The sequence below is a fragment of the Salvelinus namaycush genome, chromosome 3 (assembly GCF_016432855.1).
Source record: "Salvelinus namaycush isolate Seneca chromosome 3, SaNama_1.0, whole genome shotgun sequence".
Taxonomy (NCBI): Eukaryota; Metazoa; Chordata; class Actinopteri; order Salmoniformes; family Salmonidae; genus Salvelinus; species Salvelinus namaycush.
The window spans coordinates 59,605,476-59,619,653 of NC_052309.1; the positions used below are offsets into that span (position 1 = coordinate 59,605,476).

Sequence of the window (14,178 nt, forward strand, 5' to 3'; positions counted from 1 at the left end):
CTGTACCCCACACATACAGATAATTGTAAGGTCCCTCAGCCGAGCAGTGAATTTCAAATACAGATTCAAACACCAGGGAGGTTTTCCAATGCCTCAAAATAAGGGCACCTATTGGTAGATGGCAAAAAAAAACAAAAAAAAAAAACAACATTGAATATCCCTTTGAGCATGGTGAACTTAATAATTACACTTTGGATGGTTTATCAATACACCCAGTTACTACAAAGATACAGGCGTCCTTCCTAACTCAGTTGCCGGAGAGGAAGGAAATCGCTCAGGGATTACCCCATGAGGCCGGCCAATGGTGACTTGAAAACAGTTACAGAGTTTAATGGCTGTGATAGGAGAAAACGGAGGATGGATCAACAACCTTTTAGCAGGACAATAACCTAAAACACAAGGCCAAATATACACTGGAGTTGCTTACCAAGACAACATTGAATGTTCCTGAGTGGCCTACTTCCAGTTGACTTAATTAGGCTTGAAAATCTATGGCTAGACTTAAATGGATGTTTAGCAATGATCAACAACCAACTTGACAGAGCTTGAAGAATAAAAAAAAAAAGAATGTGTAAATATTGTACAATCCAGGTGTGCAAAGCTCTTAGAGACTTACAGCTGTAATCACTGCCAAAGGTGATTCTAACATGTGATTGACTCAGGGGTGTGAATACTTATGTAAATGAGATATTTCTGTATTTAATTCCCAATAAAGTTGCAAACATTTCTAAAAACATGTTTTCACTTTGTCATTATGGGGTATTGTGTGTAGATGGGTGAGAGAAAACAAATCTATCTAATCCATTTTGAATTCAGGCTGTAACAAGACAATGTGGAATAAGTCAAGGGGTATGTAACAGTCTATCTGGATCTATCACTCAACACTGATTGATGTGATTGTAAAACTATTTTAGATTTTATTTTTTACTTTAGAAAAAACAACTTTGGGTCAACAATAAAAACATCTCTTAAAAATGTAAACAATTGGGTTGATCAGCATGACCAATTGCGAAATAGCTGGTATGGGCATAACATTATAAAGTTTCATCATAACATATTACTACGATATTGTTCCATTAACCTCCCTCAATCCTTACTGATTTGCATAATTTTCACAATCCATGGAATGTGTTGTATTAAAACCATTGATTAAGACAGTACATTATCTATGCTACACTATTTTAATGCAGCAAAAAGTGCCTGGAGCTGTTACCATGTTAGGCTATGGGAGACAGAGATCCAGGGTGAAGTTTCTCCTAGGTTCAGATCTGGGATAAGCTTCCCTTCCCCAATCCATTAGTGGGAAAATACAAAACTGAGCCAAGATCAGCGTCTAGGGGCAACTTCACCCTACACCAGAGAGAGACCTGGAGTGTCCGTTACAGCCAGTCAAAAAGGAGGCTAATTTGCACCGCTGTTCAGTGCCCTGTCCTCTACTCTCTCCTCGGGGGCCAGTCATCACAGTCCCTTGTTGTAGGTCACCACCTTGCAATCGGTTGCCATTGCAATCTCCGGCTCAAGCTGAGACACCTCTATCTGTTGAAGTTGGCCAGAGAAAGATGTAAGCACACAATACGCCTACCAACCGTCTGCAACACCTAATAGCCCGTCACAGTACCTCTAAACCCAGAACCTTTATCATTCGTTCTTAATTACAAGAGAGACAAGTGAAGTGTGTATGAGGTTAATTCCTCCCAGCTGTCCAGCGAGCCTTCAGGGATAGCAGCAGCAGTAGTACCTGAGACATCTGTGGGAATAGGCTGATGGCCAGGGGCAGGGAGAGGCTGAAGGTAGCCAGACACACCAGGCTGTGGATGGGCAGCAACAGCCTCCGATTCGTCTGCAGCAATGGAAGTCTAACAGACATGAAGGGAAGCACACATTTGATATTGGCATTTGTATTGAGTACAATCTCAACACTAATACAACATTTCTTACACATGATTACAATAGTAATTGTCAACACCTCCACCCTGCCAAAAAATGAAATGGCACAGAATGTTCATCTGTTGAAAACATTGTCTTATCCGGGACCCTATTTTTCAGGCTTTACGTATTGGGATGACCATAACTCAACTGACACTATTCTGACATTAATGCAGGGACTAGACAAGGCAGTACACTAAATATTTCTGACCCATCTAGAAGCATGACATACTTTTCTAGGTAGGACATAATGATGGGAGGAAGGACAAAGATTGGCATCGGGAGGACCACTCTGGTAAAGGCCGTCTCCATAATTGCCTGGGGGGAAAGAACAATATTGTGCACATGCTTCAATTCAAAACATTGCAATATGTTGGATTAAATTCCACATCCCATGAGGTTTGAAGGATGCAGCATATGGACATATGAGGAAAAACACAAATATGTTAGACTAATAATAAATTATAATTTACTTCCTTTATTGAACCTCATATGAAGAATCGTACTGACTTCAGTCACAGACAGACTATTCAGAAACTGATTCTCCACACATTAAAAATACACATTTTGCATCGAATATAAAATATCAACAGTTTGCAGACAAAATATTTTGCCAGGAACAGAGAACTAAATAGAACACTAGAATGGCCATGATTACAGGATGGCCATCTTGGTCAGGGTATCTTTCATTCTAAATACTGATTGAATATGCTAAAACAATGAATTTGATATACAGTGCTTTCAGAAAGTATTCAAGCACCTTGACTTTTCCACATTTTGTGTTACTGCCTGAATTTAAAATTGTCTGGCCTACACACAATACCCCATAATGTCAAAGTGGAATTATGTTTTCAGAATTTTTTATAAATTAATTAAAAATGAAAAGCTGAAATGTTATGGCAAGCCTAAATAAGTTCATAAGTAAATATTTGCTTAATAAGTCACATAAGTTGCATGGATTCACTCTGTGTGCAATAATAGTGTTTAACATGATTTTTGAATGACTACCTCATCTGTGTACCCCACACATACAGACAATTGTAAAGGTCCCTCAGTCGAGCAGTGAATGTTAAACACAGATTCAACCACAAAGACCAGGGAGGTTTTCCAATGCCTCGCAAAGAAGGGCACCTATTGGTAGTTGGGTAAAAATAAAAAAGCAGACATTGAATATCTCTTTGAGCACGGTGGTTATTAATTACACTTTGAATGGTGTATTAATACACCCAGTCACTACAAAGATACAGGTGTCCTTCCTCACTCAGTTGCTGGAGAGGAAGGAAACCGCTCAGTGATTTCACAATGAGGCCAATGGTGACTTTAAAACAGTTTAATGGCCATGATAGGAGAAAACAGGATGGATCAACAACATTGTAGTTACTCCACAATACTAACTTAAATGACAGAGTGAAAAGAAGGGAGCCTGTACAGAATACAAAATATTCAAAAAACATGCATCCTGTTTGCAATAAGGCACTGAAGTAAAACTACAAAAAATGTGGCAAAGAAATTAACTTTATGTCCTGAATACAAAGTGTTATGTTTGGGACAAATCCAACACATCGCTGAGTACCACTCTTCACATTTTAAAGCATGTTGGTGTCTGCATCATGTTATGGGTATGCTTGTCATCGGTAAGGACTAGGGAGGTTTTTTTTCAATAAAAATAAATGGAATAGAGCTAGGGGAAATCCTAGAGGAAAACCTGTTTCAGTCTGCTTTCCAACAAACACGGAGATACATTTACCTTTCAGCAGGACAATAACCTACAACACAAGGCCAAATATATACAATGGAGTTGGTTACCAAGACAATATGGAAAGTTCTTGAGATGCCTAGTTACAGTCTTGACTTAAATCGTCTTAAAAATCTATGGCAAGACTTGAAAATGGCTGTCTATCAATGATCAACAACCAACTTGACAGAGCTTAAAGATTAATAATACATGTAATAAATGTACAAATATTGTCATAGTAGGGGCGCCCCCTGAAAAATCTCAATTCAAAAAATATATTAATAAAAATATACAGTACCAGTCAAAAGTTTGGACACACCTACTCATTCAAGGGTTTTTCTTTATTTGAACTATTTTCTACATTGTAGAATAACAGTGAAGACATCAAAACTATGAAATAACACATATGGAATCATGTAGTAAGCATAAAAAGTGTTAAACAAATCAAAATATATTTTATATTTGAGATTCTTCAAAATAGCCACCCTTTGCCTTGAAGACAGCTTTGAACACTCTTGGCATTCTCTCAACCAGCTTCATGAGGTAGTCACCTGAAATGCATTTCGATTAACAGGTGTGCCGCCTTAATGCGTTTCAGCCAATCAGTTGTGTTGTGACAAGGTAGGGTTGATATACAGAAGATAGCCCTATTTGGTAAAAGACCAAGTCCATATTATGAGCTGTTCTTGTCATAATTATTATTCTACAATGTAGAAAATAGTAAAAATAAAGAAAAACACTTGAATGAGTAGGTGTGTCCAAACTTTTGACTGATGCTGTATATTAGCGGACCGATTTAGCCGTCTTTTTTCTGGCTTTAACACAACAAAATGTGGAATAAGTCAAGAGGTATGCATACTTTCTGAAGGCACTGTATCTGCACAGTATGCTTGATAGCTAGCTAGTGGAATGACTCCATTCATTTTCTCTCTATGGCCAGGAAGGAAACAGTGTTCTTATAAAGGCTTGTGTGAGAGGTCTCACTGATGACAAGCCACTCACATGTTTGGCAGCAATCTTTGAGGAGCCCAATATGTTCCCATTTTCGTCCAGCACGTCGACGCCCTCCGACAGCTCATTGTGCCTCATGAGGCCCACGTTGCAAATGTTGGCACTGGCTGAGTAAGCAGAGAATACTGGTCGTGATAGTGGCAATGCCTGACATTCAGCTGAGATTGAGACCTACCCATTTGAATACTCTTAAAAACATATCTTTCCTTCCTCCCATTCTTGAAGTAAATCACTAATCTGACACTACGAGACAACTAGAATAGTCGGATAGGTGCAGTGAAATGTTTATTTTTTTACAGGGTCAGCCATAATAGTACCGCGACCCAGGAGAAAATTAGGGTTGAGTGCCTTGCTCACGGGCACATCAGATCTTTCACCTTGTCAACTCCAGTTTTTGAACCAACGACGCTCTAACCGCTAGGCTCCCTGCCGCCGACTACTTAAGGGATGGCAGGAAGGAAGGATGCATTTTAAGAGTATTCCAACAGGGCCAATGTATCCATTTCATCTTGATTTGTTTGGCGTATTCCACTTCAGCACGTGAGGTCTATAGACAGGCTCTTAGTAAGCACATAGGTTTCACATTTACAACTGGGGAGAGCGTATAGTACAACCTTGACAATCTTGAACAGAGATCTATGTAGTAGGAGGATAGCTATTAGCTACACAATGCTAACCATACAAAGCGTATGGAGAAGAAACCAGCAGCAAAACTCTGCCTCCTCTGACACCAATTTATTTGCGGCTCTTGTTAAAGGTGATTTATCCCTGTGATTGATGCATTTATAGCAAAGCTCTATTAATAAAAAGCAGACCTACATACAGGACAGACGGAGAATGATCCCAAAAGTAAACGCAGTGCAGCCTATTAATTTGCACCTGTAGCTCATATTACATTGTGATAAACTGATGTTAAATCAAGCCTAGATGTTCACATTAACACTATATTAATGTGTTTTTATTTAATTATTTACGAATACTTACCCACAGCTGGGAAAGGGATGAGTCTCTGTATTATCATCCGGGATGCTGGACTCAACCTGTTGGCTTTCTGAATCAGTACATTCAGTCCTACCTAAACAACACAGCACAAATGTTAGGATACACTCGAAAACCACAGGAGGCTGCTGAGGGGAGGGCGGCTCATTATAATGGCTGGAATGGAATGGTATCAAACACATGGAAACCATGTATTTGATGTGTTTCATACTATTCCATTCATTCCGTTTCAGCCATCACTATGAGCCTGTCCTCCCCAATTAAGGTGCTATTGGCCGCCTGTGCTCTAAACCCATTTAACACGTTACATATAGCAGAAATAGGCAGGACAGAATCGCTGAAACTGAATATTCATTACCATAAATGTATAATAATCATCAACTGACCGCAAGGGAGACAGCACTGGTCACAGCTCCGAAGTAACCTTGAAGAAACGTGGATGACGGTGTAGGCTAATATGAACAACAACATGAATGACTTAGTATCTCACAGCCTCTTACGTAAGACTCACTAACACCGGCTAAAATCGCTCTCTTGAATACCAAAACCGTGAATGAAAAAATGTACACTTTGACGTCAGTCATATGTTCAAAACACTTTCTATACTGTACATCTGGGTGGTGTTAATTCGAGCAAACCATAGCTAAACGTTTTTGCAACGGAAAACAAACATGTATGTCTCTTATTGCACAAGTCCAGGTAGTCCCTCGCTGTTTCAGTCCATTTCCTTCTATTTGGTGCCTAATGGACATGAGCCATGGCTAAATTGAAGGAAATCTACAGTACCAGATGCAGGAGACGCAGTGCTAGTTTCTATGGAGCAGCACAGTATGTGGACCAAAAAACACTTACATAGAATTGTAATTCAATAGCTTTTCTGAGAATCAAGCCATAAATAATATAAATGGTCCTCTCATACACTACCTTGGTAGCATCATACACTACCTTGGTAGCATCATACACTACCTTGGTAGCATCATACACTACCTTAGTAGCATCATACACTACCTTAGTAGCATTGCGGTTTGAGTAGTTGACACAGGCATTGTGACTCTGGTTAAGCCACTGAAAGGAGAAAAATATATAAAAATAAATAAAAAAATCAGTGAAATTCAATTACATCACTTTACCTCACTGGGAAGGAGAGCGTATCCAATGTGGATATTAACATGGGACCGTTATTGTTGAAAAGGTTGCTTGTCGTGTCTTTACCTGCCAGAAAATGGTGGATACCACAGTCTGATTTGGAAGAAGAAGGCCCACAACCTAGATGAGGCCAGATAGAGAGACAATAGTGCAACTGCTCTAGTCCTGCAAGGTCTCCAGAATGACTGCTTCCCTCAACCCCAAAAAGTCAGTACAACCAACAGTTAAACAAATAACCATAACAGCTGTTACACGTATTTACATACAGTAATCAACTTCAGGACAAAGTTGAATATTGTATCCATAGACACATATGAAATACAGTAATAATTTCATATAAGACTTACAATTGGTGTTCCAAATGGGACATAACCTGTTTAGATGCAAAAATATATATAAAATCAGTGTCAAAATTACCATTAACAAAATAAAAGTCACTCTGGTGAAAATCTTCCTGACATTCGTTCCATACCTGACATTCGAAAAGGCATGAAAATCTTCTCTCCTGTGTCAGGATGAATAATGGCCTGCATTCAGATATGAGAAAGAGTGTGACATCATCATGCTTCAAAGAAGAGAGGGAAAATGTATGTATGGCAATACATACAGTTGAAGTCAGAAGTTTACATACACTTAGGTTGGAGTAATTAAAACTCGTTTTTCAACCACTCCACAAATTTCTTGTTAACAAACTATAGCTTTGGCAAGTTGTTAGGACATCTACTTTGTGCTTGACACAAGTAATTTTTCCAACAATTGTTTACAGACAGATTATTTCACTGTATCACAATTCCAGTGGGTCAGAAGTTTACATACACTAAGTTGACTGTGCCTTTAAACAGCTTGGAAAATTCCAGAAAATGATGTCATGGCTTTAGAAGCTTCTGATAGGCTAATTGACATAATTTCAGTCAATTGGAGGTGTACTTGTGGATGTATTTCAAGGCCTACCTTCAAACTCAGTGCCTCTTTGCTTGACATCATGGGAAAATCAAAAGAAATCATCCAAGACCTCAGAAAGAAAATTGTAGACCTCCACAAGTCTGGTTCATCCTTGGGATCAATTTCCAAACGCCTGATGGTACCACATTCATCTGTACAAACAATAGTACGCAAGTACAAGCACCATGGGACCATGTTGCCGTCATACCACTCAGGAAATACAATTTGATTTGATTTGGAAGGAGACGCGTTCTGTCTCCTAGAGATGAACATACTTAGGTGCAAAAAGTGCAAATCAATCCCAGAACAACATCAAAAGACCTTGTGAAGATTCTGGAGGAAACAGGTACAAAAGTATCTATATGGGGACAAAGATCGTACTTTTTGGAGAAATGACCTCTGGTCTGATGAAACAAAGGAAAATTATGTGGATATACTGAAGCAACATCTCAAGACATCTGTCAGGAAGTTAAAGCTTGGTCGCAAATAGGTCTTCCAAATGGACAATGACCCCAAGCATACTTCCAAAGTTGTGACAAAATGGCTTAAGGACAACAAAGTCAAGGTATTGGAGTGGCCATCACAAAGCCCTGACCTCAATCCAATATAACATTTCTGGGCAGAACTGAAAAAGCGTGTGCGAGCAAGGATGCATACAAACCTGCCTCAGTTACACCAGGAATGGGCCAAAATTCACCCAACTTATTGTGGGACGCTTGTGGAAGGCTACCCAAAGCGTTTGACCCAAGTTAAACAATTTAAAAGCAATGCTACCAAATACTAATTGAGTGTATGTAAACTTCTGACCCACTGGGAATGTGATGAAATAAATAAAAGCTGAAATAAATCATTCTCTCTACTATTAATCTGACATTTCACATTCTTAAAATAAAGTGGTGATCCTAACTGACCTAAGACAGGGAATTTTTACTGGGATTAAATGTCAGGAATTGTGAAAAACTGAGTTTAAATGTATTTGGCTAAGGTGTATGTAAACGTCCGACTTCAACTGTACATGGGGTCAAAATGTGGTCAGACTGCTTTATACGAACAGACGTGTGCCACAACTTACCTGCTTGACCTTTTGGGCTTCCCATAGCTAAATAGTAAAAAAAAAACACAGCTGTTTCAGTGCAGAGCAGTGAGGGGAAATGTTGGGCAGCTGAATGTATGGAGTGTGTTACAGCTACATATTGCAAGTGTCATAAACATTATGCTTAACATCAAATTACATTTTGGAAAAGTATATATTCTGTAACACTGACAAAGGAATTTCTGATAACAAAAAGCTAACCTGTAGATCAGAAACTCCAGGTGGTAGTGTTCCATGTTTAAATTCATCCAGGAGCTTAATGCATTCTGTCAATCGTCTCTGGAGAGATAAGTGTCATTTGAGTCAACAAGATAATTAAAAATAGGTAGTTAGGTTTCGAGTTAATGTGTTATCTCATAGAAGGAAATAGGGCTTCTTTTGCCCAGTGGGCCTGTCCCAAAATTATTTTGAGCAGAATTAACAATGGGCTAAATGGGGCCTTTGAGGGAAAAATGGGCTGGTGTATGAGAAATTTGTGGGCCAATTTTTGTTCCCAGTCCGACCCTGTGTTATCTGATTTGATTCCAGATCTAAAGTATTGGACGGTATTCTCCTGTTGCCACAGTTCCCAAGTCTCATATATAAATCTGGTCTTTTACAAAAACCAATTGCTGAAGAAGTAAAACAGTACGTGGATTGATGTTTTCAACTGTACCTTACCTCAGACACAAAGAGTGTGCTGGGGTCAATGATCTCTACAAAGTGTTTCAGCCGGCCAAGAAATGAACTCTGGAAAAGACAAAGCAAGTAGTTAATTCTTGATGAGCTAACCAAATCTTAACACCCCATCTCTCTGTAAATAGGTAGCACACTTGTACGTGAGGGGGACAGAATGAGGGGGAAATCAGGGGAAAGAGGGAGAGAACATCTTCAATGGCTACGTACATTATCAGTGGTGCACAGAGTGGGTGGGACCTCGCAGGACAAAACTCAAACCACCCAATTCATTCCTTTATTGAATACCATTAATGATAGTAACTAAATTGCTTGTGCACATCTTCAATAATCCAGTCCCACTCTAAACAAAAGATAACTTTTAAGGCTCAATGAAGCCTTCATAAACCCTTCATAAGGCAAATATGGATGCCTCAGAAATCCTCCAAATCACATGTTATGTGAAGGGTGACAAAAAGGTTATGCAACATTTTCCAAAGCAGCAGACGTAAGGACAATTTATATCAACCTTTAAGTAGTATTATATTACTTACAAATGCTTTGTGAAGCTATGTAGGGCTTATGAATACTTTATGAATGCCTTAATACATTTGTCGTATAGTCATTAAGCAGATGATCTTTAATAACGTGTCGTTTGTGGGTACCCAAATTCAACATTTAAATAATGAATCAACGTCTCAATTTCAAATGATGTGGATTGAAGAGAAGTGGTTAAGCTGCTAACTGTTGTTTAGAGTTAAATTACTAGAAAATATGTGAGGGATACAAAGTAAGACAGAACAGATGTGTGGGTTGACTCTTAAGACAGTGCACTTGAGCATGTTTTCGTCACCCCTCTATCGCAGAGTCCTTCTTACTTGGTTATATGTCTCTTGTGTCTCTTGGTATCTTTCCAATATATAACTCTTATTCAGAGGTGTAAAGTACTTAAGTAAAAATACTTTAAAATACTACTTAATTATTTTTTGGGGGTATCTGTACTTTACTTTTTATATTTGACAACTTTTACTTCACTACATTCCTAAAGAAAATAATGTACATTTTACTCCATACATTTTCCCTGAAATGTACTCGTTACATTTCGAATGGCTAGCAGGACAAATTCATGCACTTATCAAGAGAACATCCATGGTCATCCCTATTACCTCTGATCTGGCGGACTCAATAAACACAAATGCTTAGTTTTTTTGCAAATGATGTCTGAGTGTTGGAGTGTGAACCTGGCTATCCGTAAATAAATTAAAACAAGAAAATGGTGCAGTCTGGTTTGCTTAATATAGGGAATTTTAAATGATTTATACTTACTCTCAATACTTTAGTATATTTTAGCTATTACATTTAATTTTGATACTTAAGTATATTTAAAACCTTCAGACTTTTACTCAAGTAGTATTTTACTGGGTGACTTTCACTTTTACTTGAGTAATTCTCAATTAAGGGATCTTTACTTTTACTCAAGTATGACAGTTTGGGTACTTTTTTCACCACTGCTCTTATTTTATATTTATTTTTAGAATGAGATATACACTACCGTTCAAAAGTTTGAGGTCACTTAGAAATGTTCTTGTTTTTGAAAGAAAAGCACATTTTATGTCCATTAAAATAACATCAAATTGATCAGAAATACAGTGTAGATAATGTTGTAAATGACTATTGTAGTTGGAAAAGGCAGATTTTTTATGGAATATCTATGTAGGTGTACAGAGGCCCATTATCAGCAACCATCTCTCCTGTGTTCCAGTGGCACGTTGTGTTAGCTAATCCAAGTTTATCGTTTTAAAAGGCTAATTGATCATTAGAAAACACTTTGGCAATTATGTTAGCACATCTGAAAACTGTTGTTCTGATTAAAGAAGCATTAAAACTGACCTTCTTTAGACTAATTGAGTATCTGGAGCATCAGCATTTGTGGGTTCGATTACAGGCTCAAAATGGCCAGAAACAAATAACTTTCTTCTGAAACTCGTCAGTCTATTCTTGTTCTGAGAAATGAAGGCTATTCCAAATGGCCAAGAAACTGAAGATCTCGTACCGGCAGAGTTCCTCTGTCCAGTGTGTGTTTTTTTTCCCCCATCTTAATCTTTTCTTTTTATTGGCCAGTCTGAGATATGGCTTTTTCCTTTGCAACTCTGCCTAGAAGGCCAGCATCCCGGAGTCACCTCTTCACTGTTGATGTTGAGACTGGTGTTTTGCGGGTACTATTTAATGAAGCTGCCAGTTGAGGACTTGTGAGGCGTCTGTTTCTCAAACCACTCCACTTTCTATTCTGGTTAGAGCCAGTTTTCTCTGTTCTGTGAAGGGAGTAGTATACAGCGTTGTACGAGATCTTCAGTTTCTTGGCAATTTCTTGGCAGTTTCTTGGCAAACACACACACACACACACAGTGGCAAGAAAAAGTATGTGAACCCTTTGGAATTATCTGGACAGTTTTGTAGGGGTTGATACATTTTTCGTAAGGTAAAATCAAGTCTGAAATTTCTAAGTGTAAATTACTAACTTCAGAAGCCTTTTTCATCCTCAAATACACTACAAGTTATCCAGCAACAGGGTGATCAAATTAAGATCCTGCCTCTGTAAACATGGACTGTGAAGACATTTATATATGGGCTGTGAAGACATTTATATATGGGCTGTGAAGACATTTATATATGGGCTGTGAGGACACGGAATAACAAAAGGATACACAGATTATGCAGAAGTCCAGGTAATTCCAAAGAGTTCACATACTTTTTCTTGCCACTGTATATATAAAAACCCTTGTCTAACTATTCTGAACTTTAATGTATTTGTACGTTTATGTGGGCCCCAGGAAGAGTAGCTGCTGCATGTGCAGTAGCTAATGGGGATCCTAATGAACTAAACTAAACTTGGTGGTGAAATATTTTGTTTTCCCCTTCCCCTTACTAGATGGGCCCGGCCGTACATTGTGAGCCAACAGTTTGAAAAGGCCTGATGGCAGTGCATGCCAAGATTCAATTTAGCAAACCAGATGGACTGAAACATGGCAGCTTCAATCAGATGCCTTCAAGCCATGCATCACTTATGAAAGGCAGGAGACGAAAGGCAAAAGACAGGAGAGTTCGTACCTCCATCTTCATTATCTTTCCTACATTCCGTTTTAATTGAAAACACACTCCTCCACCTCTAATGACATGTAATTGTGAAGAATGCAGTAGCTACCGTTCTGTAAATCTGTGTATCCTTGTTATTCAGTGTCCTCACAGCCCATATATAAATGTCTTCACAGCCCATGTATACAGATAGTTGTAGTGTATTTGAAGATGAAAAAGGCTTCTGAAGTTAGCAATTTACACTTTGAAATTTCAGACTTGATTTTACCTTATGAAAAATGTATCAATCCCCACAAAACTGTCCATTAATTATAACCCACAATATAATTCAAATTTCCTGTTGATGCAGGATTGTTTTTCTGCTGTAGCCAACTGGCTCAAATTAAGTTCCTACATCTGCAGCGCTGCTGTAGCTCCAGTTTTGTCTGGGAGAAGAGCACAGGCTCCATGTGAGAAGACTGCTTTAATTATGCATGTGCTACAGTTCTCCAGAGAATACACAACACACAGCTAGCAGAGATGTATCACGGGCAGCAGCAAAAGGAGTCAGTGAGATTCAAGACCTGGCCTAATTTTAACTGGTATAATGCAACAAACTGAAAATGTTACTGCATATGCCTTTTTTACTGTAAGCCAACCTGTGCTGAAGATTTTTGGGCCACAACATATGGACGGATGCTCTATTCGTGAAACAATGAAACCTTCCATCACCCATTGATAAATGCAGCGTTTGACATCAAATGACTGGATGCTTGTAATGATAAAAATCTAAATTGCTATTGCAGGATGATTCAATGTTTCACATGAACACAATTATTTTGGTTTTGCAATTGCATCAGAGGTTGCGAAATGGAGGTCTAAATAGACTTAAGCCTCTTGGAGCTGTGAGAAGAGACTACTTGGAGCCATGCAATAGCCCGTGTAAATGACTATCTTTCAAGTATCAAGTTCATTAGTCTTATGTACGGGATACACATGGTATACATCGTCCTACGGAATTCTTACTTGCAGGTTCCTTCCCGACAATGCAACAATAAGAAATAAGAACACAAAGTAATGGCTCAGTAGAATAAACATTTTAGCATAAGTATAATACAGGAAGGCACAATTTTGTCCAATATTTACACATGTTTTGGGGAAGGGGGCATTGTGTGTGTGTGTCAAAGTGCTGAGCGAATGGTGTTTTTTGAGGTCGATTCTGTGTCGGTTGGTTTTCGATTACGCTACTTTTTTTTCAACATTAAATGCACTAATATAAGTCCCATGATGGTAGTGACTGCCCATTACTGCTTATCACTTATTAACTCCAGTCTAATTTATTCACATTACTTTAAAATATTTAAATTGTGTATACTACATTTGTTTAATTTGATGACTTTATTATTTCATTCCAAGTCATAATCTCTGAGCTGCAAGCTATGCTGTCTGACAAAAATCACTATTTTAGTAGTTCTTCAATGTAAATAAGGCATACTTTTATGACTGCTGAATACTATTTATTAATCGCTTAGTTAATGTATTTTCAGGTAAAGATACTTCATGAAGCAAATACTCTCTACCCCCTTATTATACCTCGGTG

The 14,178-nt window shown here is 38.4% G+C and overlaps 1 protein-coding gene across 1 annotated transcript; it reads right to left on the bottom strand.

Moving 5' to 3' along the window:
- Nucleotides 1-879: 879 nt before the first annotated feature.
- On the bottom strand, nt 880-12,620 carry LOC120043952 (sideroflexin-5-like). The gene is made up of 14 exons (XM_038988548.1): nt 12,615-12,620; nt 9,513-9,581; nt 9,054-9,131; nt 8,832-8,858; nt 7,290-7,344; nt 7,165-7,190; nt 6,884-6,937; nt 6,680-6,736; nt 6,058-6,123; nt 5,657-5,747; nt 4,664-4,779; nt 2,159-2,244; nt 1,739-1,856; nt 880-1,536 (listed from the first exon to the last, which is right to left on the bottom strand). Exons 1-14 carry the CDS (start codon nt 12,618-12,620, stop codon nt 1,459-1,461), a joined length of 927 nt encoding a protein of 308 aa, XP_038844476.1. The 3' UTR covers nt 880-1,458.
- Between the last annotated feature and the right edge of the window lie 1,558 nt (nt 12,621-14,178).